This window comes from Ceratina calcarata, unplaced genomic scaffold (genome assembly GCF_001652005.2).
Source record: "Ceratina calcarata isolate Rehan_Ccalc_2016 unplaced genomic scaffold, ASM165200v1 scaffold297.2, whole genome shotgun sequence".
Lineage (NCBI taxonomy): Eukaryota > Metazoa > Arthropoda > Insecta > Hymenoptera > Apidae > Ceratina > Ceratina calcarata.
The window spans coordinates 241,698-265,152 of record NW_017152138.1 but is presented as its reverse complement, the minus strand read 5'-3'; the positions used below and the strand labels follow the sequence as shown (position 1 = coordinate 265,152).

At 41.5% G+C, this 23,455-nt stretch overlaps 2 protein-coding genes across 23 annotated transcripts in view; one reads left to right on the top strand and one right to left on the bottom strand.

Moving 5' to 3' along the window:
- The window catches only part of rg (A kinase anchor protein rugose), a 269,667-nt gene that overhangs the window by 6,195 nt on the left and 240,017 nt on the right, over positions 1-23,455 (bottom strand). For 13 of the 20 annotated variants that reach the window (XM_018022957.2, XM_018022951.2, XM_018022954.2 and 10 more), the window contains 13 exons: positions 12,489-12,606; positions 9,934-10,036; positions 8,114-8,229; positions 4,068-4,180; positions 3,855-3,995; positions 2,796-2,915; positions 2,565-2,717; positions 2,431-2,503; positions 1,649-1,833; positions 918-1,137; positions 762-842; positions 477-644; positions 110-373 (listed from right to left, as the gene is read on the bottom strand). In XM_018022957.2, coding sequence (XP_017878446.1) covers positions 110-373; positions 477-644; positions 762-842; positions 918-1,137; positions 1,649-1,833; positions 2,431-2,503; positions 2,565-2,717; positions 2,796-2,915; positions 3,855-3,995; positions 4,068-4,180; positions 8,114-8,229; positions 9,934-10,036; positions 12,489-12,606 — 1,855 coding nt within the window. The remainder of the gene's footprint in view (positions 1-109; positions 374-476; positions 645-761; positions 843-917; positions 1,138-1,648; positions 1,834-2,430; positions 2,504-2,564; positions 2,718-2,795; positions 2,916-3,854; positions 3,996-4,067; positions 4,181-8,113; positions 8,230-9,933; positions 10,037-12,488; positions 12,607-23,455) is intronic. The other 7 variants (XM_018022956.2, XM_026812752.1, XM_026812754.1 and 4 more) reach the window with 1 other exon arrangement.
- Positions 17,804-22,113, top strand: LOC108624022 (protein mab-21-like). 3 transcript variants are annotated; one of them, XM_026812764.1, is made up of 2 exons: positions 17,804-20,595; positions 20,739-22,113. In XM_026812764.1, exon 1 carries the CDS (start codon positions 19,458-19,460, stop codon positions 20,553-20,555), a length of 1,098 nt encoding a protein of 365 aa, XP_026668565.1. In that variant the 5' UTR covers positions 17,804-19,457; the 3' UTR covers positions 20,556-20,595; positions 20,739-22,113. The 3 variants fall into 3 exon arrangements, with proteins under 3 accessions (XP_026668565.1, XP_026668564.1, XP_017878455.1); XM_026812763.1 differs by having other exon boundaries at positions 17,807-18,238; positions 18,468-22,113; XM_018022966.2 differs by having other exon boundaries at positions 17,807-18,655; positions 18,725-22,113.

The window sequence follows — 23,455 nt, the reverse complement described above, 5'->3', positions numbered from 1 at the left end:
CAAACATTGATTTACATATAAATCTTAATCCAGTAATCGATATATCATAAAAATAAAATGAAAACCATTTTGAAGTTAGATATGTTTTAATAAAGTTGCAAATACGTACAATAAGATCCGGAAACAACCAGTCCCAGCTCGGCCGAAATAACCACAGCAGTTACCGGTTGCTCGTGTCCTGTAAGGGTTGCTCGAGGTGCGGGTGCTTCACCCTCACCAACGATTGTCTGCGTCCTGGCGTTCCAATGCCATAATAGAACTGTGCAATCGGCACTTCCGGATGCTATGTAGCAATCGGACGTGATATTGCATTCGCTGCGCGATAAACATGTAACGACTCCATAATGACCGAACACTATTTGTACGATTTTTGCTGAAAAAGAATAAGATAATTTTTTATCGTATACTTCGTGTAACATTTCCTAGTATTTGGATGATAAGTATCATATATACTGTGTATTTATCAATTTGGTTACCAGTTTCGGTGGAGAAAACTCGGAAGCTGTTATCCCAAAAACCGCACGCGACCAGGAATCTACTATCTACGGTGGTGACGAAGCAGTTGCTTCGTATCTTCAACTTTTGACTGAAATTGTCGCCCAAGTGACGACGCAATGTGGGATTCGAGCTGTTGGCTGCTTGAGCTACAAGCAGATTTATTCCATAAAGATCAATACAATACTAAAATCTTGAAATTAATCGAATCAATGTGTACATTCTCAATTCCCGTAGTGAAATTCAGAATCATTTTTTACACTTACACAAAATAGGATCCATGGATAATGGTTGATTAACAGCTTGAGCTTGCGGAGTATCCGCGTAACTCGGCGATTGCACGGATGCTACAAGTTATCATTTCGTGTTAATAAATTTAGATCATCGTGAAGATAAAATTAATTGAATATCGGAATAAATACCCGCGTAATTGGTATTCCACCTGTTGACAGCGAACTGCTGTCCGGTGGTCACTGTGACCACGGATGGCAAAGGTATTTGCGGATACGTATTAGCCGATATATGACAAATCGGCGAATTCGATGGGAACTTGATGGTCATGCAAACGTCGTCGGGTATGCTCGAGAACATCATCGGTGACTGCAACACGGGTGGCAATGTCTTGTCAAACATCGCGATGTTCTTCTCGTTCGGAACGATTGAACAGAAAGAAAAGCGTGCATTGTACGCTTCCGTAGGCAAACACGCGGTAAAATTCGTTGTTAAGTTAGAACTTAACTCCGGCTGGATTAGAGATGCGAATCTCTATGATGGAGTTTCAGTAGTCTGGTAATTTTACGATTGACGCTGATATCAACGGTAACATTTGACTTAAGAAATGATTGAATAAAGAGAATAGTGCATGATAAGATTGAAGTAACAGACTTAATCTATCAAACTATGACATAAAAATTATGAATCCCGTGGGTGAATCATTACTGTTACTCTAAAACTAATAGAATGCTATTAATTTATGTAATTCGTAATCTAGCTCGCACGTTAAAATCCTTTTTCATGTTTTTCTAAATGGCTTACCTACGATACATTGCACACTCTTCACAACACATAGTGACTACAATGATTTAATTATTATACTAAACAATGACTTCACTATTAAAAAGCATAATGCACTGATGAAATGAACATTGTTTACCAAATGCATCGCGGAACTTCTCGGAGGATGCGGTTCCATCAGAAGCTGCGACGGTGTTTGACCAAAGTTTCGTATTTGATTCTCTATAGCCTCTCTCATAACCGGATCGGTTATCGTGTCTAAATCCACGCTACCTTCGTACGTTAAATAATAGAAAACGTTTGTTGCTCGAACTGCTTCCGGTCCTGAAAAATGTGAAAATTTTATTTAACAACATTTAGTTGAATAGCTCGATTTCAGGAACCACTGCCAATTGCTTGTAGCCGGTATTTCCGTTCGGTCGTGCTCTCGTGCACGACCGGCTGTGATGTCGCGTATTAGGGGTGGCAAGCATTGTCACGGCTGGCACACGTGCCTAATTGGTTGGGACAAGACCGAGAGGAAGCTAACTAAAAACTAATTCCTTCCATACGCGCGGCGAACGCCGGCACCCTCTCTCTGGCTCCTCGGCGTCAGCATCTTCGGAGAAGCGCCGGATATAGAGGCGCCATCGGCAATTATCATCGGTGAAAACCTAATTTGACTCGACCACGCGTGTCCCAACACCCGGCATAAGCCACCGCGCGCGCCATTGTCCGGATGTTATTCTCGAAGCTTTACGGGGAAAGATTAATGCTACTCCGGGATTCTGTGCGACTCTGTTGGATTTTGAGTTACGTCCTGATACTTTCCTCATTATTTCTTCCTATTCTTTTTTAATTCTGTTTCGGGAGCTAACGTGACGGTTTGAAATATATTTGGTTTTCGAGCAGTGGTCCAACTAAACTGAGTATAATTCTTACCTTTCTGTTTATAGCCAAATATTAAATCGATCCACTGGTGTAGTTGACAGGACACAAACTCCGACTCCAGGGCCTGTGAAGCACATGCATACATAAAATCTGAGTATAAAGAAATGTCATTTAAGATAACACACCATTCGATTGATTCGTATAAATTCTTCCGGAGATGATGCCCACGGTGGCAATTCGACATCGCCAACTACGCTGCCGTCTTCCTGTCTACCCAATCGATACCGATTACTGTTCACCAACATTTCCGGCAGAAAGAAGAACTCCGGAATCAGCTCCTGCGAAATATTAACGTTAAACAACATTTTTCATTAGACAAGACTTTTGGAAAGGTGTAAACAAATGATAATGGGAACCTTGACATCCGAAGTATCACGTTGACAATTCTTCCAAGATAGAGCGATGGATGAAAATAGTCGATTGGGATGATCGAACTTGCCGCCCTGCAAAGCCAGGAACATCGTAGTCATAGGCTCCTAAAACATTAGAAATTTCACCGTAGTAAATTCACTTACTAAATTACTCACTCTTATATGTATAAAATTATAGCATGTGATGATAACATTTTTTGCAACGAAATAAAACTAATAGATAACTTAACAATTCTGAAAATAATAGGACAAGACAATTCTTAAACCATCACGGAAGACCACCGAAGGGTACTCGTAAATTGTTATATGGTTTCGCGCTTAAAGTCCTATTCTATCTCCGTCAGTCGTCCGTTCTACTGACAGGCTGATGAATGTTAACGGAGGACCCCCCGTGATCGGCGCGTAGGCGTCGCAGATATTTCTGTGATTTACAGTCGCGCTTGCGTGCACATTTTTCGACAAATCGCGTCTGAAAACGTTTACAATGATGCAAGAAACGAGCAATTTTAGATTTTTCACGACGGTCACGGAGTGGCGGCGTAGCATAGCGCGAAGACGCCGCGTGAAAATAGGCGCGGAGGAGACAGGAAGCGCTGCAGTTATAAAGCAATAAATTGTTTACGACCCAGTGTATCCTTATAGGTAACAGCAGGGCGTCGTGGCAGCGAAACAACAGTAAAATCACTTATTGATGATTTGCATGTAAATGCGAGTGAATCATGTTTGCCCGTGCGAGCCTCGCCATTTACATGAGATTCGATCACTGCTCGCGCGCGTACGCGTACAACAGATATCGATTGAACGTGTAATGGATATGCTCACTCTGTAAACCGTGATAATAAGTTAAACTGGCGAATAATGGAAACATTACATATTTTGTATGCATTTTTCAAAAACGGAGACAGCAGAATGAAGGACAACTGAGAATCTCGATCGAGAATTCACTATTACGTACAAAATATGGTATTTAAAGTGGTATTGTTTCGAATTATTCGGCCTGTACGATTTAAACGAGAAATATTGAAACTTTTAATATAAACTTACTACGCGAATCATCCAGTTCAAAACAAACGCAGATGTGGAGTAATGTGTGCCGTAGTGGAAAGGCGGTATGCTGTCGTGTTCCCAACTTTGGAAGCGTTCCTCGAAGTAAGCCCTTCTGCTGGGGTTTAACGCCCCGATTGGCTGTTAAAAGACACAGAAAGATTCAATAATAACCGTAGAAAAGACATGATGTACGTGCATATCGTTTCTTACCTTTGATAGATCACGGTAGTTACTAGGTAAACTGAGATCGAGCTCTTTTGTCTCGTAATTGGTCAGTACCCAAGGGAATACAGGGTACTGATTCAAGTCATTGTAAGTTCGTCCTAAAAGAAATTTCGTATAAGAAACGCAGACTGCAGTAAGATCAGTTTTTAATGAATTGGGGGAGTTGTACTATTAAATGAATCTGCGGTTTACAAGGAGTCTAAATAAAAACATACATAAAATCCACAGACACGAAGATAAATGAAGGGACTTAATTAATAGCTACAAATGACTTAAATATCATTTATGATGGAGCGGCATGAAGTAACACAGACGTAGTATCGTGGGTCCGTACCAAATTCCTCGGTTAAATGGTGCCAAAAATAAACAAGTCATCAGGGCCTTCCTTTTAATACGGCTAATCACCGGCCTAACTTTTTGTCGCGCTCACCAGCCGCGGTCACTCTTTCCTTCCCTTTCCGTCGCTCCGACCTCATAATGAACGATAAAAAGAGGAAGGAAAAGCGTACTCTCGGGCCCTCTAATTCTATTTTTACGAAATGCCCGTCGCGATTCGAGGGCTCGTGCGAAGCGAGAGGTGCTCCATTTAGTAAGCGCATAACTCAGACTGTGACGGCTAATCGTTCCTGAAATTGTCACTTCTGGAGGTCTCACTCTTCCACCCCCGGAATCTCATTCCGTGATGCATTAGTAACAGGACGGTGTGGTTGCAAGCCCGGCTTCTTCTAATCTCCTACCCTGTCGCTAATTAAAACCCGTCAGCAAGTTTGTCAGCCGATGCCTTCACTCTCATACCCTTGCTTCCTCCGTCGACTCTCGTGTCGGATCATTTAAGCGCGTTTAATTCGTACTACCTCATCCCAGTTCGTCTACCGACTTGTCGACATGCAACGTCCTTATTAAATAGCAACACACCTTTTTATACTCTCTTCAAGTTTATTAATCTTATAAGCAATTAAGACGTAATGAGGCATATTACAGAAATAATAATATTACAGATTGAGTAATGATATTAAACATGAAATCCAATTTCAATTCCCCTTTTAATCTCTCATTTCCTTCAACCTTATTCCACACCACGAAAGAATAAAAAAGGAATGGAGGATTAATATCTCACTTCATTTTCTGAAATTCTGAACTGAAGAACATGTTCTACGTACAAGAATAATTGCAAAGCCGTAGTACCCTAAAAACACTACCCGCTTACTTGAACCGACCACAAACGAAAGCAACAGGAGGAACACGAAAACTGTTGGCGGCGAAGCCGCGTCGTATAAGCCCTGCCACAATGCGTCGTAAATCGTGACGCTGCACGACCGCCGGTCGGACGTAAATAATAGTAAGGCCGCGTTATGCATCAAAGTGATTATTAATGGTAGCGTCGTGGTGAGTGAGCGCTCTCGGAACGCTTCCCGACAGCGGAATGCTCGCGACACACGCGTTCCTATCCGCCGCCGCCCTCGCCGTCGCCAGCGGCCCTTGCTTTTTTACCTAACCACCGCCACCGGCTCGTCGTTTCTTTCGGAAACAACGTTATAATAAGTGCTAGCTGCGAGAAGCTTGTTTTTAACTCGCCACTCTACAAGATCTGGAAGAGCGTGGTCCCTAGCTTGGAGAAAAATTGGTAGGAAGTCCTGCGAAATAGTTACACACCCGCGACCACACGTCTCGTTACTCTTTTATGTCTTATTTGCGTGGGTCTTCGTTTCGCGTGCATCTTATTAGTAAAAGTATTTTCGGCTGGCTATTCATTTTCTGCAACATTAAGAATCTCGTTGGGACGCGTAAGGAAGTGAAAAGTGTTGTGTACTGTATAGTTGATAGGTACAGATTGCTTCCTGTTTCTGCTGGTACAACCGCGTAGGGGAAAGGATTACAAGCCACGGTCTCTTGTAATTCGATCGCAATAACCATAAGAATCAATGCATTATGGTTATGTTAACGAACCCTCCTCGTTCAGTAAGAGATCTGATTAAAACGAGATAGGTATGCAAGGCAATGCTACGTAAAGATACTAAAGTCACCAAGGAACTCGAATCTGTGTACAGGCGCTCGAGTGCGGACGTCTATAATTTTGAACGTAAAATTTAAACAATACAACAGTAAGTAGTATCTATTGTTCGATCTCGGATGTAACAAGTAACAACTTAAACTTTGGAAAACAAACATTTTCTTCCCAATTATTTGCAAATGCATTTCATGTAAAATTAAAGATTATTGGCCCTCTCTTATTCCGCATTGAATTCCTTCATTCGCATTAGCCAATCTCCTCATTAGCCCTCCTTTCTCGCATGTGGATGAGATTAAAAAAAATCTCAAGCGAACAATTAATTAGAGAAATTCTCCCCGGCAGATATCGAGCCGAGAAAACAGCGTTCGGTCCAGTGGCGGCATAGCCGGCGGTGCACACCCACGCGAACCGGCTCGCATCGGGACACGCAACCTATCATATTTACATTGGCCCTACTGTCATTAATTTTTAATAAACCGATGCGACCGAGCAAATAAACAAGAGGGACGGATTCGCATGCGGGAGCCTGGACCGGTTCGATTTCGCAACGTGTTCCCCTGCCGGGCCTTGCCCAATTGCTAGCGATGGTGTTCGAATCCTCTCCCAAAGAAGTTGCAAAATTATGCAGTACTGCAATGATTCGAACTACTTTAATGTCTATTCCAGGCCACAAGATCTTGGAGATTTTTATAAAACTGTACTTTAATTAAGGTTGTATGACTCGTAAGATTTCTACCAACGGATTAAGAAATTTGATAAGATGCTTTAAAGCAATAAACTTCTAGAAAAATTATATTTACAGAGAAGTAAGATTTTAATAGACTGTGAAGTTAACACGGATGAAAATCAACACGTTACTTAGAAACGCTATCATTTTGATAAGACTTTTGAGATCTAGTTACATTGAAAACTATTAACAGACTTGATAAAATCTGAAAAGTCTACGTTTTTTTGAAGAGAAACATGTTCGAAGTGGTCTTGAGCCCATCACTACCAATCGCGCTCCGTGAGCACAGCCTTCCGCCTATCTCTGCTCCCCGTCAACAGACTGTTTATTCGCGCAATTAATACATAATGCTCGTAAATAGTATACGGCGATCCCTCGGCATCTCGCGGCGTTCCGCGTCGACGCACATAAGTATGTACAAATAATTATGCATCCACGGTAATCCTCATTAGAGGGTCGATCCACGTGTAAATTCTTCGTTTACATAATTCGTAAATAACTTCTTTATGGCCGGTCTTAAACGAAGCACCATTTGCGAATATTGATAAAGAGGAAAAATGTTCAAATCCGCGAAAGTTTCCTTCCAATGCGCTTCACCAAATAGGACAGAATACGTATTATTGTCGTAACAATTGTCCCTTCGCCGTTCGCTACTCGTCGAAACGACTGATCAGCCTGATCCGTTATTATAAAAAGGGTAAGGGGGTTAGAGCGTCTCGAGTTTCGTGATTTAGCTTACAGCGCGAGAGCACAAAAGAGGGCGGTCGATATTAAACTGACGGAGAAACAAAGGCGCCGGATTCTATTCCGTGCAAAGAGAAACGGAGATCGCTACGACGCCAGTCCCTCGGGAGAGGATTACCGGAGCCCTCGAGCCCGGGATTACTCGTATGGGGTGGCTAACGGAACACGGAGCTGATTGAGAACATCCCTAATATGCCGCGACAGATTCCATCCGGCCATGCGCAACCATAGACTCCGTCGTTTCTCTTCTAGCTTTCATTTTTTCATGCACTCTCTCATTCCATCTTATTCAGGACCGCGACGGTAAGGCGGTCGAACGTCCGCAGACGTCACATTTTCTTTCCATAACCCGTAAGCCGATACGATTTTTTTTTGCTCGCTGAACTACTCCCTTTTGTTAGGGTTGCCGTGTTTCGTCCGAATGAGAAGGGGAATGATTTCATTCATGTGATTTTGAAAGAAATAATAGTATCCAATATGGAAAATCTTTGATTGTTGAATTTCTAATTGTAATTAATAATAGTGTGGTGATGCATTAGTAATACTTACCAGCAATAGTATTCAAAAACATGAGGTACTCGAAGTTGGATATCTCTCTTCGTTGCCATTTCTGCGTCATGTTGGAACTCCTCATTAATTGTCTAGGTGACATCATTGATGCTCTCCTAAAAGAATAACATAGTTCGGTTCTTTAAATAATGCATTTGAAATGTCGAGTACGCAACGACGATTTGCAAGATTAATATTGTTAATAATAAGTTTAAATGCGGAAGCAACATCGATGACACGATCATTATTATTCTAGTCATCGTACAATTAGACTCAAGAGAAGATCAGCGCGATTTATGACTACAACAGTGATAGGCAGCGCGAACGCATGGCAGATGAATTAATATCTGTCCAACTAGTTTAGATTAGACTATCACCGACTCATCGATATTACAGGCATGCAGTTCCTATCGGTGAATACAAGTTTATGAAAAGTCATCGAGGATAATTTCACCGCACGTTGTCAAACAAGTTTTCATTCGCCAATAAATGCTTGCGACACGATTAGCGAGATATTCAACCTTAATAATAATTCCTTGATATGATATAATTTAATTACATGCTTAAAAATGTAGAATACTGCTTTGCGTTCTTATGAACACATTGAAATTCTTTCGATCATTTTTTCAAAGCTTAAAAGTGTACCTTTCCTCGATTACTTTTAGAAAAGTTGACATCATTTCATGAAAGCTGTTATACCCGGACACGACGCAGTGCTTTACGTCCAAGTTGTAAAACTCGCTCATCGAGTTTTACGGACGCGAGGATCGCTGATTTAGAATTTATACTGGAGACTTTAATGGGCGGTACACGGTAGACGACATTAAAGGAGAGAAGCATGCAACCAAAGCCGGATGTATAAATAAATTTTGGTGTCGCGTGCGCAACTGGCTGATTGTACAAAACTATGAAAACTGATATTAAAAAGTTTTCTCGAATTGAGTAGCACTAACTCTGAAATTTCTTGACATCACAAATTCGTACATCATCCGCCTTGAAGAAGGATGCATTTCATTGTTCGTGCGATTTTCGTATCCGGGGTAGAGGCGTATTTATTTTTCTCGCGATACGAGCGTGGTACCGAGCGTCACGACGCGGATGCACGTTTTATATACCAGCGGATTATTTTTGTTAGCCAAGAATCTCCCTCGGATCAGACGTCTGACTCGGCCTCCGAATATTTATGGCCGCCATATCCTTCTCGTGTAGGATAGGCTGCGCGAGTGCTTTAATGGATGGATCGAAGCGCGGATATTCGCAAACCTCTGTTCTTGCCGCTTGTCCTGGTCGAAACTGTGGGAGTATGTATTGGTATCGGGATGGTATCCCTTTCTTCTCTTGCCAGAGACTCGCTTACGATACCAAGAACAACGTCAAGAATCAAAGTCGTTCGATTTTTTACATTGATCTATTGTTATATGAGGAAGTCAAATTTATTTATCTGCTATAACCGTTGTTTAATATAATTGCATATCATAAGGGATACCTCAAGTTGTAAAAAAGGAAGATGTTTCTAGATTGACATCATAAAATTATACATATTTCTACAATTTTCTAATGTTAACTACGTATCAAAAAGCATTCACGCCGTCGACTTAACACTCCGGCAAACATTTTTCATTATCCCCGATCTTCTATCGTTCGATCCATCTTAACGTTTCGTTCGAACAAGAAAGGACCGAAGATCCGGAGGTCGATCGCGAGCGGAATCCCACGGAAAGGTACAAAGAAACAGGAGACGGAATGCGACGAACGTGTCCTCGGATCCTTTCGATCCAGATGTCTGCGAAAAGGGGGTGCACGGCAACGTGGTTCCTTACCTAGTCTGTGGAATCCCGTATTTGATGCCCACGCCGACCCGCGGTAGCGCCTTGATCACCTTTTTCACCGTCGCCTGGTCCGGGAACGCGAACAGGATCGAGGCTGAAGACAAAAAGGCGTTAAAGTGCGGATTATAAGCGGGCTCAATCCAGACGGCAGGCCGTGTGTCAATCATCCCGCGCGGAAGGAATGGTAGTCAAGGACGCGTTTCTTGCTACCTACCGTCGTCCTGTGAGATGGTTCTTTTGCAAGATGACGGTTCCGCGCGGAATTGTTTCAGGTGTTAGTGGCTGATTGGTTTCTACGAATTAGTCTAGGATGATGTATAGCAGAAGCTGGGGTATTATAGTTAATTGATCTTTTGCAATAGATCAGAGAAGAAATATTTATAACAATTCTACATTTCATCATTTTACACATCTATGTTATTTTATTCATATTACGTATAATTTCTTACGAAAAGGTAATAGGACCTATTCGAGACTATCCAAATGAACAGCACTGTCTTTAACTTTGCATTATGATGTAAGCACTTAATCAAATTAACAGGCTATAAATAATTTGCTGTTATCCCGTACAAAATATATGTATTCCATTGTCTTATAAGTTCTCGCAATTCATACTTCTGCTCAATCAGAGGAAATGATTCATGAAAATGTGTTTTGCAGTTGGGCATGCATGACAAACGCATTTAGAACGTAGTTAGTTGAACATGGAAATATGAATAGAGGATACGCGATGGACTTAATTTTACGGCTTTAATAGCATCGCCGTGGCTCCCCTCAAGAGTTCAAAGGATGGCGTGCAAAGAGACAGTTACCATAAATACTTGCTGGTAATTTATGTATACAGAGCCAGAATATACGAGTCGGACTTAATCAAGGAAGAAGGATAGTAAAAGGAGCGATTAAACAGGGTCGTGAAAATCAAAGAATTTCCTAATTCTGTCCCATAGCTACGATGACTAAACTTTTCTTTTCTGTTTGAATTAACAGTAAATATATCGTCATTTCTTGTATGCCTCTTCCTACCCGGTCAAAATGAAAGGTCTTTAAAAAAGTTATTGTTTTCATAATTGAACGTAGATAATAGTGAATTCGTTACTGAATGAATTAATAAATGAACAACTTTCATAAAATGGCGGCACAATTTTACTTTTATATCATTGCAATTATAAACTTGAAAAAATAATTAAAACTGACCGGTAACTATTTGTACAAGTGTTTGAAAATGGTCCATTTGGCCAGTGGTGATAAGTTTAGTGTTATTTTATGATTAAACGAGACATGAAGCTAATACGAACAAGATTACGCGTGAGAAAATCGAACATTCCAATTCTACCTCGATCTTGAAAATGATTTGTCAAAGGAAAGAATCGTTATCCTAAAATTTATCCAGAAGTCCAATCTTTTAATTAAGAATGAAAGAGATTCTTGTGTCCTTCGTTAACTGCGCAGCAGCTCAATACCGAGAAAAGTTTCACAGCAGTATCCAACCATAAAGTATCCTCGCCCACATATTTGTTTAATCATCGGAGGGATTTATAACAATGCCACTGTCCCTTTAACGATAGGACGCCCGTTCCTGTCTCCTAGTGATTTTTTAATGAACGACGGACTCGCGCGGATGACATTCCGTTGGTTCATCGAAAGTCGCCGGGATATCAGATTAGAATCGAGGACTGTCCAAAGGGGAAATTTATCTCCGACAGGAGAAATAATCAGCGGGATTGCGGGCCCAACGATGCTCGCCAGGTATACCTACGGCGGTAATTCTATGGCGTGTTTGTTCGAAATACGCGCACAATCCCGCGGCCGAGGGGGAACGTAGAAAGCACGTATAACGTACACCATTGACTCCCGAGAAACGTTTTAACACCTTGCTACGAAATCGAGATAACAAGGCCTTCGCTTATTCTCATAATAACGTATACTACAATTTCATGTTAGATATGGAAATGAAGAAAAGATGAATAGTACAGTCAATGTCTCAATGTTCTGTTCACGTTACGATTATGAAATAAACGATTATTACTATACAACAATTTCATTTAATTCCGTACTGTTTATCTGGATACTGTTTACAATAAATGACTTCAGATATAGAAGTCGGGAGATTCCAATTTAGATACCTGTTATCTCATACCAGGTGCTACAAAACTTTTAAGGTACTCAAACATGAAAACACTGTTAATATTTGCCACAGCTTCTTGGGGATATTTCTTATGCCGAAAGCGATAGGAGTTCATGCGAAGGACATTAAAAGAAAGGTGAGCAGCAGGTGTAGCAAGGTTTGGCCGATAAATCGGTGGCGAAAAGGAGCGGATACCGTAACGTGGGACAGATATTTATTGCGTAAAAAAGCAAACGGGGAGCGCACACCTCGCGGCGCGCTTAACATTCCGCTTCCATTTTGCCGGATTAGGTCACACCGTGTGAAATAGCGAGGCACGGGGCGACCGAGCAAGAAACGGAATGTGCGCGCGGTCTTTTGCGAGAGACTTCTCCGCCGCCTTTCCTTTGAAAACAAACGAGACGAATCTTCCACGACTTACTTCGACTGGCCAAGAAAATCTCGATGGCCACGTTCTGGAGGAGATAGCGGCGCGAGAATATCGCGCGGACTTCCGAGAAGTACCATTTTCCGTGAAGATGGTCGCAGTACTTCAGTACCTGAAAGCAACAAGAATTCTCGTTAAAAAGATTTTATATGCACACATCTTTGTTTGATCGATTATATTTATGTATTGTAAGATGAGTGTAAAAAATATGAAATGGTCTTCTATCTAACTTTTATTCCTTCAACGCTCGAAGAAAATAATTATTAAACAGTATGAACAACATTTATGATATACATCTTCGAATGTATTTATTCAGTTTGTATTAATAGAGACGTCTAAGCCAAATGGTAGCTATCTTGAATGTCGAAATGAGGAACAATAAATAATTTGTAGTGTACTACGTACTTGATCTTATTTCACATTAATAAAATACATATACGACGCAGGAAACCATTCGTCTTGAAACTACCTCAACCATAAATCCGCAATAACAACCTAATAAATTACATCCTCTTAAAGTAATTTTTTTATTCTTATCATTTCTCTAACGAGGCAATAGTCACAACTATAATTCTTTTTTGTAAATGTCATTCAAAAGTAGTCGGAGGAGCTCCCTATAAAAAGTTCTGAATATCGAATAACCAGATTTATCCCTTTGTCCCACCGGTTCGTCAGAGCTTAACGTTGCTACATCTATCGAATTTCTCGTAGTCGGCGTGGAAAATGATAAAACAATAACATTTAGAGTAATATTACTCCTTAAGTAGGTGGTCAATGATCTCAGAAAAAATTTATGTGCTTCATTATAGACTACATTCATTTCATCATATTTTTCAAGTACTTATCAACATTCGATCAATTGCAATAGCTAAAGAAAGATATTTTTCTCGTCCTAACGTCATTAATCCACTGTTGAATGATGATAAATATTGCGAATTATAAATAATGATATCTGGAAAACGAAATGGTCAATCGATCCTGGGTTTTGCACACACATTCTTTGGTACCTATATTAATCTTATACAAAAGTTCAAACAATTTTCAGTAGTTTTGATTTAGCCAACATCTAGCTTGAGGGTGAACTAGTGGGTCCGGATAAGTTCACGAAAAATCGACTGGCGAACAATAACCTTCATCAGAAGAAATTGTCTAACTTACATCGAAGAGAAACTAAGCTCGGGGTGCGATCGCATGGCTGACCGTAAGTATGCAAGCTGGATGCGGTGAAGTGTGATGTGATATAATGAGACCGGTGCCGGTCGCAAGATGGCCGTCATGGTAGGAGGAGCCTCCTGCTGAGTCCGGGAATCGATCCCAGGACTTTCGCGGGCTTGCGCTCTCGAACGGTGAACAAACGTGGGCGCGAAAGGGGGAGGCAGGAAAAGGACGAACGCTGGTGACAGGAAGAACGTAGAGGGACCGATGTACCGCGAAGAGGGCCATGGATAACAGGCCCTTCAACTTTGCCCACCTAATGAGCGCTTTTGATATCCTTATGCTGGATAAATGAAATTATCCACGAGATGATCCAAGGCCACAAATTATGACTCGGAGACAAAGTCCTATTTGTTCGCCGGTTCAACGTTATAATGAAAACTTGTGTAACAACGATGAATAAACGACCATTAGTATCAAAATTCATATTCAGGCTTGAAGAAATAGATGATGATTTTCTTTGACGATGATTTCAAATCTGTTGAATATCACCGTACTGTGTAGGGATATTACAATGCGATAGATCGCATTATAGCCACTCATTTGTCGCAAAGATTCCATTCTTTAATACAAGCTTACGTGCATAACATCAATTCTTACCCGAAGCTATTCATGTGAAGAGCACTGCGTAAGAACGCAACGAAATTTCTACGAATGTTCTCCAGAAGTCACATGGGATGACATAAACATGGGAGACGGCATTAGGGTGCCATACATGCTTGTTGAAATCTAATTACGGGCCCGCATGTAGGTATAAGCGGCTCAAAATCTCTAGAGACCATAAGCATCCTGTTAACGAGAGGGAATGAAGTCTAGCACGTGCTATTTGCAGAATTAATGAGACATCAAAAAACTTTAATTTTGTCAGCAACGACAGGTCATTATTTACAGAAAATATTTTACTACTATAACTGAAAGTCTTGCTATTTTTAATTACCCCGTCTGTCCACACTAACTATCGTACATGTGTACACTTTAAAATGCATAGAATAGAAATATTTCATGAACAAAAACCAAACCGCTAAGTCATGGAATTTCAAAGATATTGAGGAATATTAAGCTCCGTTATCCATGAACCGTTTGTACAATAAGTATAATAATATTTAAATAATTCTTTAATAAGATTTAAATAATTCATTTAATCATTCGATTGGCATTTAATAATCGGTGCATCATATTTAATAATATTATATTGCACGTGACAAAAGTTCAGTCGATTCTGTACGTAAAATTGGGAAAGAGAAGCCGAATGGGTGGTTGCAGAGAGCCAACCCCTAAAGGCCGTCCGCGCACACTCTCTGCAAACACTGGTTGCAGCTGATAAACGTGCGCCGTGATACGGAATGCATTATTTGGATGTTCGCAATCTGGACGTAGATATAACACGCGTACTTGATACTACGTTGCGTTATCTCCTGGAGTCCATGAACACTCGATTTTTACATACCTCGTCTGATAAAAGTGATCAAAAGAACAGGCTATTACCCATAAAACGAGCCTGTCGCCCATTACCCACTCTCCAAACAAACACATAAAACGTGATCAGAAGAAAAAAAAATCGCTGAGAGATCCGAGAGCACTTCAACAGCAACATTAGTTACCAAAAACACGCTCGCTTAGAGCGAGTGGCAAAGCGAGGATCGAGAAGTGAGTCGTTAAAATAACATCGGCACCCCTGTTTCGGCGTGTCACGGGACTAATATGTTTACACGTTCGATGAACCAGCGTCCAGAAGCATAGAGAAAAGAGAAAGGGAGCTGGTTAAAAAAGAGCTGCAGTCCCGGCGGAGTGTCAAGTGTGCGCACGATTAGTGTCCCCGGTGTGGCGTTCATCTCTCAGCGCGTAGCGCTGAGGCGCGGCGAAACGAAATCGTGCTGAGCAACGTGCCTCGGTGCCACGACAATGGGCGCCGTGATGTAACAACATGTGTCGCGTTCGCAGAGCTCCCCTGGCTCTACGTGCGCCATAGGGCACCACAGAATGGGGACCACTTAGCAGCTCGCCGGTTGGTATACAACAAACAGATTAAGCGCCAGACAATAATAGACCCCCCGTCCGCCTCGACTGGTAGCCCTCGAGCACCCTTCAAGATGCACTCCTCGTGCCGTGCGAACCACTCGAAATCACGATAGCTCTCTCCCGAGTTGAAGAGGATGATGCTAGTTTATTCGATTCGGGATACTGCGGCTCAAGTGGAATGATCATTAATTATAGCCACCACCGGTAATACGTGGGCAGAATAAGATTGTGTCGGAAATTCATTTGGAAAATTAGGAGAAGAATCAATTAAAGTAAATAATAGTATTCCAGTTACATGAATATTGGGAGGGACAACTGTTATGTTTTAATACTAAACCCACCGACAGTGTGATAACACGATATCTTTTAATTTTATAAGTTTTAGACTTGCTGTCAAGTTAAAATCATATTAGAAAAACGCGCCCACGAACTATGTTTTTTACTGCTCGGCCGAATTGTTATTTTTTTCAATGCTCGCCCGAGTAAGTACATTCTTCAGCACCTAGCTGAATTATAGTACGTTTCGCCTGCCAGTCAACGACTTGTTCGTACCATGACGGGCCAAAATGACCGGTCTTTAAAAAAGTTATTGTTTTTATAATTAAACGTAGATAATGGTCAATTTGTTGGTGAATGAATTAATAAATGAACAACTTTCACAAAATGACGATGCAAATTTATTTTTATATAATTTCAGTTATAAACTTGAAAAATGTTGAAAATGAACAGTTAGTAGGACAAAGGTACGAGAACAATCAATTTGACCTGTAGTGGTAGGTTTATTAGTGTTAAGAAAAATATTGCCTGCATCGAATCGTGAACGAGGCCGGCTGACGCATAGAAAATTTTCGACAACCATCAGCGACGATCTGTAGCGACAATGAGTTATGTACGGCACGTGCGTGTTCTCATACCTTTATTACCCCCGCATCTCACACGAGATAACGCATCGTGGCATCCGGCACATAAAAGACTCTTGGGGATGCTCTCTTGCCCCTGGTAAACGAACAACTTGCATCCATAAAACAACAAGTGTATAAATCAATATGTAAAACATTCAATGCTCCAAAATGATCCTTGATTTCGATGCTGTCATCATTATTCATATCATTATTTGTAATCTTTCGCGAATTGCGAAATATCAGACTGATCTCTGCTCCATCGTCATGGTAATTTTCACAAAGAGCACGGTCGCTTTCAACCAGCTATGCTTACGAATAATTTCGTAACGCATCGCGCGTTGCCGTCTCGTTCATCCAGATCGAATCGAGTGATCGGCGTGCTGGAGTGTCATTAAGCAAGGAGACCGTGAAATACGCAGTGCGCCTCTCCAGTTCTGTCGGCTGTTCGAGCTCACCGACTGAGCTCGGGATTATTCGGGGATTACGCGAGGATGTTCATTCGAGCTGATTTACAAGGCCGCCCCGTCTCTGCGATTCAGCTGACTGCCTCTTGCGAAGAGACTTGTCGTCGTCGATTCTTACACGCTCGGGGATCTTGCACAATACAGGACTGCGTGTAATAGGGGACTCTCCGAGGTTCTTATACCTGCCGCGTAAAATGAGCCTCCGAGCTTGAATGTTTTGGCGAAACTGCATTCGTCTAGGATTGCTCTTTTAGGGACTTCGATCTTTTCGAGATTTGATCGGGATGTTAGATACGGTGGAGTGAACACATGCCATAGTCGCCCCAAAAATGGTTCTCGATGATTCAACTTAGAAGCTTCGAAAGGATCGAAAATAGGCAGTACAAGAAAAAAAAAAAAAAAAAACACTGAATCTAAATGATTTTAGTTGGGACAAATAGTCTCAATTCTCCTTGAGTTCAAGTTGGAATCCCTATCCGATGGATATTCGAATAAAAGGTAACTTCCAGTGAGCAAACTCCGGCTATCTCGCTGGTGTACAAATAATTCAGATGATAAACGAATTACGCTGGTATTAGATGATGAAAGACGCATTAAGGGCGCAAAGAGACGCCACGCCGGCTTCTGCATTAATGGGATGGTTGATGTAGCAGAACGTTTGACCCCTCGTGCCTTACGGGAAAACATTTACGAGAGAGCAAGAAGAAAATGGGGTGAACGCAAAAGAGGAGAGGGAAAGGGACATCTACACGTGCTCGACTCATGAATCAACTCGTATTAGCGAGGACGTAGCAAGCCTGGTGGGCACCAATCTACCACTCCAACATCGAATAGATTGGATTTCTCAACTTTATTTAATTATCTGGCAACGAGGCGGACCGGAGCCAGACGGAAACACGTCGTTGAAGGTTTTCTGCGAGTGCTGCTACGACAATCAGATAGTGTTTGCAAGTGAAAATAAATATTAACGATAATGGATTTTTTCTCAATAGCGAACGATTAAACAGTTCTTATTTATTTTTATGGAATTATATGTGCAGAATTAATAGTTATCTAACTTGAATGCGCTACATAAATCTTGACTACTTCCACAAGATTAAAAGCCATTTACAGGAGAAGCGTACACATTTACGTAAAAAAATAGGTAATACCTAGATTGTATAATTCGTTCAATAGTAAAAAATGTATGAATGTATTTCCTGCAAAGTTAAAAATCATCTGCCCTTTCTTATTCAGCATTGAAATCCCGTTCTTATGTTTTCATTCTTAACATGCCGATCAAGTGTGAGCAGATGTTTTCGACTAAGAATTAGCTGTTGAGCATTTCATCGTCAAATGCACCGTTTTTCTGTTTCCCTTTTATGCGTCGACAGCGAAATGCTACGGCATGAATACCTGTGTCCAAAAATGCTGATAATCAACCGAGATATGCCGTTCTATAAGATTCCAAAGATTATAGCCTTTCTGAGACCAGCTCCACCCTTCGTGTTTTCTTTCTCATCTTAACCCTTTTATTATCGGAAATCTAGCTATGTATTGGGGCGGAGATATGTTTTATTTGGTGAGTAGTGTATTTGTGTCTACAAAATTTTCACTGTTCGTCCTTACGTACTTAAGTACGTTTTTTCAGGGCTTAGCGGAGTTATTACACCTTGCCTCCCAATATGCGAACTGTTCTCATATCAATTCATACATAAATTTGCTTTAATAACAAATGAATATCCAAACTGTCGTACATATTAACAATCATCAAGCAGGAAATTTACTGTTATTTCTGATCCACCCTACCTAGAGTTAATAACGAGAAACCGTTGTAAATAACTAAAACGGGATGAAAAATTCTGGGGATCGGAAGGAGAGACTGAGGGTGCACGATGATGAGTGCCTCGCGTATCAAACGGGGTGGAGGAGGAGAGGAACGATCGGAGGCGTGGTTCGAGTGCGCACACTCCACGTGACCCCGTCGTTTCCGAAGGCGGGACTTCAGGTCGCCGGCAACACAACTACACCGTCGGTGGAACGGTTCGTCGGGGCCTCTCTGTCGTCGCGCGCGCGGAACACCTCGAGTTGCGCTCGCTCTACGCACAACACCTGCCGCTCGCTCTCGTGCACGTTTTGTTCGCTCCTTCTCGAAAGTGTTCTTCCCTCTACGACCACCGCGTTTCTTTTTCCTCTCTTTTTAATCACCGTCATCGTCGATCTCCCCGAATCGATCGATCAGACTTTTCGGGAGTAAACGAACATGGATCGCGGAAACGCGTCGTCGGATACGACGCGTGCAGAAGAATGAGCCTAGCCAGTTTTGTAACAGCGACTTCGGAGATATCTCGTTGCTATCAATCGAAGGTGGACGCGCGTACAGAATGCTGCTGCCGCAGGATATGATGGCAGCTCAGTCGAAGATGCTGTACCAGATAAACAAGTACTACGGCGAACGGGTGCAGGCGCGAATGGGCCAAGTACAGAAGACGATCCGCGAGGTGTGCAAGGTGGTGCAGGAGGTGCTGAAGGAAGTCGAGATCCAGGAGCCGAGATTCATCTCCTCCCTGACCGAATGCAACGGCCGGTACGAGGGGCTCGAGGTGATCTCGCCCGGTGAATTCGAGGTGGTCCTCTACCTAAACCAGATGGGTGTGTTCAACTTCGTCGACGACGGCACCCTGCCGGGTTGCGCGGTGCTCAAACTCAGCGACGGAAGGAAGAGATCCATGTCCCTTTGGGTCGAGTTCATCACCGCTTCCGGCTACTTATCCGCCCGCAAGATCCGCTCGAGATTTCAGACGCTCGTGGCGCAAGCCTGCGACAAGTGCGCCTACAGAGATTCCGTGAAGATGATAGCAGATACGACGGAGGTCAAGCTCCGTATCAGGGAAAGATACGTGGTGCAAATAACCCCGGCGTTTAAATGTTCAGGCGTGTGGCCACGATCCGCGGCGCACTGGCCGATTCCTCATATACCCTGGCCACATCCGAACCTCGTGGCAGAAGTAAAAACCGAAGGTTTCGATCTGTTGTCGAAGGAGAGCGTGGCACTTCAAGGGAAACAATCTGCCATGGAAGGCGACGCTTGGGTGTTGTCTTTCACGGAAGCAGAGACCAGACTGCTGCAAGGTGGGTGTCGTAGAAGATGTTTGAGTATCTTGAAGACACTGAGGGATAGACACTTGGATCTACCGGGAAACCCAGTGACCAGCTATCATATGAAGACTTTGTTGTTATATGAGTGCGAGAAACATCCGCTGGAGACCGAATGGGACGAGGGATGTTTGGCCGATCGTATTAATGGGATCTTTCTACAGTTGATATCCTGTCTCCAATGTCGCAGATGTCCACATTACTTTCTGCCGAATTTGGATTTGTTCAAAGGGAAATCGCCCAGTGGGTTGGAGAACGCGGCGAAGCAAGTTTGGAGATTGACCAGGGAATTGCTGACTAATAGTCGTGCTCTAGAAAAACTCTAGCGGGATTTTCCAATTTTGAAAATACATCTGGTTCTCGTTTTACACGGTCAAAGCGAGTGATAGGAAATCGTGTAAAAAATGTCAATGCATGATTAGAGTTCTGAAGAAATTGAACTCTGAGTAAATTAAAATTAATGAAAAGCGGGTGACTTCAAAATCGTGTGAAGAAATACCGTGTAAAAGGAGGGTGAGGTGTATGACAAAGGGAAAGACAGAAAGAGGGGCGAGAGTTTCGCGTCGAAATATTTAGTGCATTCGCGTGAATCACGGTGAATTTAGAATGTCGATTTCTCGACGATTTTTCTTGCTCCTTGTGCTCTCGTAAACTGTGGAGACTCTACGTTCACGCGCTATCGTTTCGTTCTCGAAGCTACGTGGACGCAGTAAAGATGAATGTCAGAAACTATTGGATTGACAAATAAGTTCGTTCGATTTCCCCTTTGACGCTGTTTCATTCCAACTTGCATTTGCTTTTCATGCCGCTATTGCACGTTACACATATTACAAATATGAATTTAAAAGGTTATACATTTATTGTTTAATAAAAATTGTTAATATATAATTGAATAAAATCTATCCTGCGTGTCAAAGAGACTGTGTTTCATTCTGTTCTAAAGACTCGAACGAAATTATTTGCCGACTCAATACTAATTTATTTTTCTTGATTGCACCTTAGTCGTGGTGGAAATTATGCGAGACGGACTATAAATATCAGTGCAATATTCGTCAGTGCTTTGTTCCGCGCGAGAACAATTGTTGCTAGGTTCTATGTAAAATGTGTTGCACGTTATGTACGATCGAAGCTTAACGATGGATTCAGGATGCCGACATCGCGACGTTCCTTACTTCTTGCTCTTGTAAATTGCGGAGACTCTACGTTTATGCGCTATCGTTTCGCAAGCTGTACAAGCTACGAGGACGTAATAACAATTAACGTCAGAAGCTATGAATTTATTTATCTCGATCGTTTCTCAACCGTTGTGCAAATAATGCTCAGATCATCGGACTCAGAATATCAGTGCAACATTTTGATTTCAGTGCAATGTTTAGTGCTTCGTTTCGCGCGAGAACAACTGTTGCTAGGTTTTATGTAAAATATGTTGCATTGGATTTTTTCGAAAATTTCATTGAAATGAAAATAAATGAATGGATACGATTGATAATAATGAAATGAGTGATAAATTGAATTTGATCGAGATCTTCACAGAATCGATAAGAATATATTATGTACGATCGAAGCTTCTGCTTGGTGAGGAATCTTGTGCTTGCTAATACAAATCGATTTTTCTATGGTATGACTGCAATGTGCGAGTGACTATTAAATTTATCCGGTTGGCTGCTCTTAAATGAGTGATAGTAAATCGTCGTGTGATCCGTTCTCGTTAAATTAATCTAATGTTTATAATCGGTTAGACATTCAAGCGACCGATGATAGCTCGGCCACGATATTGTTGTACATACTTCTTTATAATTATTTAAACGATATTTATTTATTTCTACTCGAATCGTTCTTCGAATACACAATGTAAATATTCCTTAATAAACGCATTTCATCTCATGACTTTCTCAAATCCTTGAATTCTTCGCTGCCCACCTTGTATAACAAAGCTGCAGCCCAAATTTTACATGAAATACTTCGTTTTCCAAATTTTTCCTACCATACAAAAGAAACCCTTTCTCTTTATACGATACAATTCCAATAATACGTATGAAGTTCCACATACATCGATAAAATTTCCCATAAAACATACCTGTATAATTTGTACCCCAATAATGTAAATAAAATCCCAAAATCGATTTCAATCTGGTTTTAAAGCGGACCATAAAACTCATGGTGAGGCAATTATTATCTACGATATTAACACTTGGCCACGAGTTCGCGGTGTAAAAACGAAACTGCCTCGTCAAAGGCGCATCGCTACCAAGTTTCATGACCACTACACGCCTACGAGGCACGAGTCGTGTTCCTTATCTTAATTGTCCTCGGAAATTCCCTCGGTTATCTCACCGGCACAATGATATTCGTTAGCCGATGCCACTCATTCCTTACCCGGCAATCGTTACGGAGTTTACGTTATTATTATTGCCATTTAAAACAAAGTAAGAGGAAAGTATTCACCCGGGTCGTATCGCGCGGACCGGATTGCGATTTACAAGACTTAATGGCAGAGTTATCGTTTGTCGCGGTTATATAAATGTAGATTTTATACTAAATTTTTTTCCTCCGCCGAGGCGCGTCCGGTTCTCAATAAAACGCTCGTAAACGGAACCGATCCCCTCGTCCCTTCGTCACTCCGCCGTAATTCAACCATCGGACGGGCGCGAAACTTCTTACTTACCGAGAAGCAACCATTTCCAGAAATTTTATTACTAGCCATATGTGCCCATAAATATAAAAGTGATCTAAGCCAAATATTTCTTGTTTCGAAGTATTTAAAAGTTTGCGTTCGAAGAAATTGAAATGCTTTCTTATACTATGTAGCAAAACATTTTTTAATTTAGTTAGTATATTATTATCTGAAGAAATTATACATTTAAAACACATTATAGGGTGCAATTATTCTCAAGAATCTCGTCCACTGAATTTTCAGTAAACCTGATTTATCCGCGGTATTTTTTACTCTTCTCGTTTACCCAGTCGTTTCGTTCAANCTAAGCCAAATATTTCTTGTTTCGAAGTATTTAAAAGTTTGCGTTCGAAGAAATTGAAATGCTTTCTTATACTATGTAGCAAAACATTTTTTAATTTAGTTAGTATATTATTATTTGAAGAAATTATACATTTAGAACACATTATAGGGTGCATTCTCAAGAATCTCGTCCACTGAATTTTCAGTAAACCTGATTTATCCGCGGTATTTTTTACTCTTCTCGTCGTTGATTCTCCCAGTCGTTTTGTT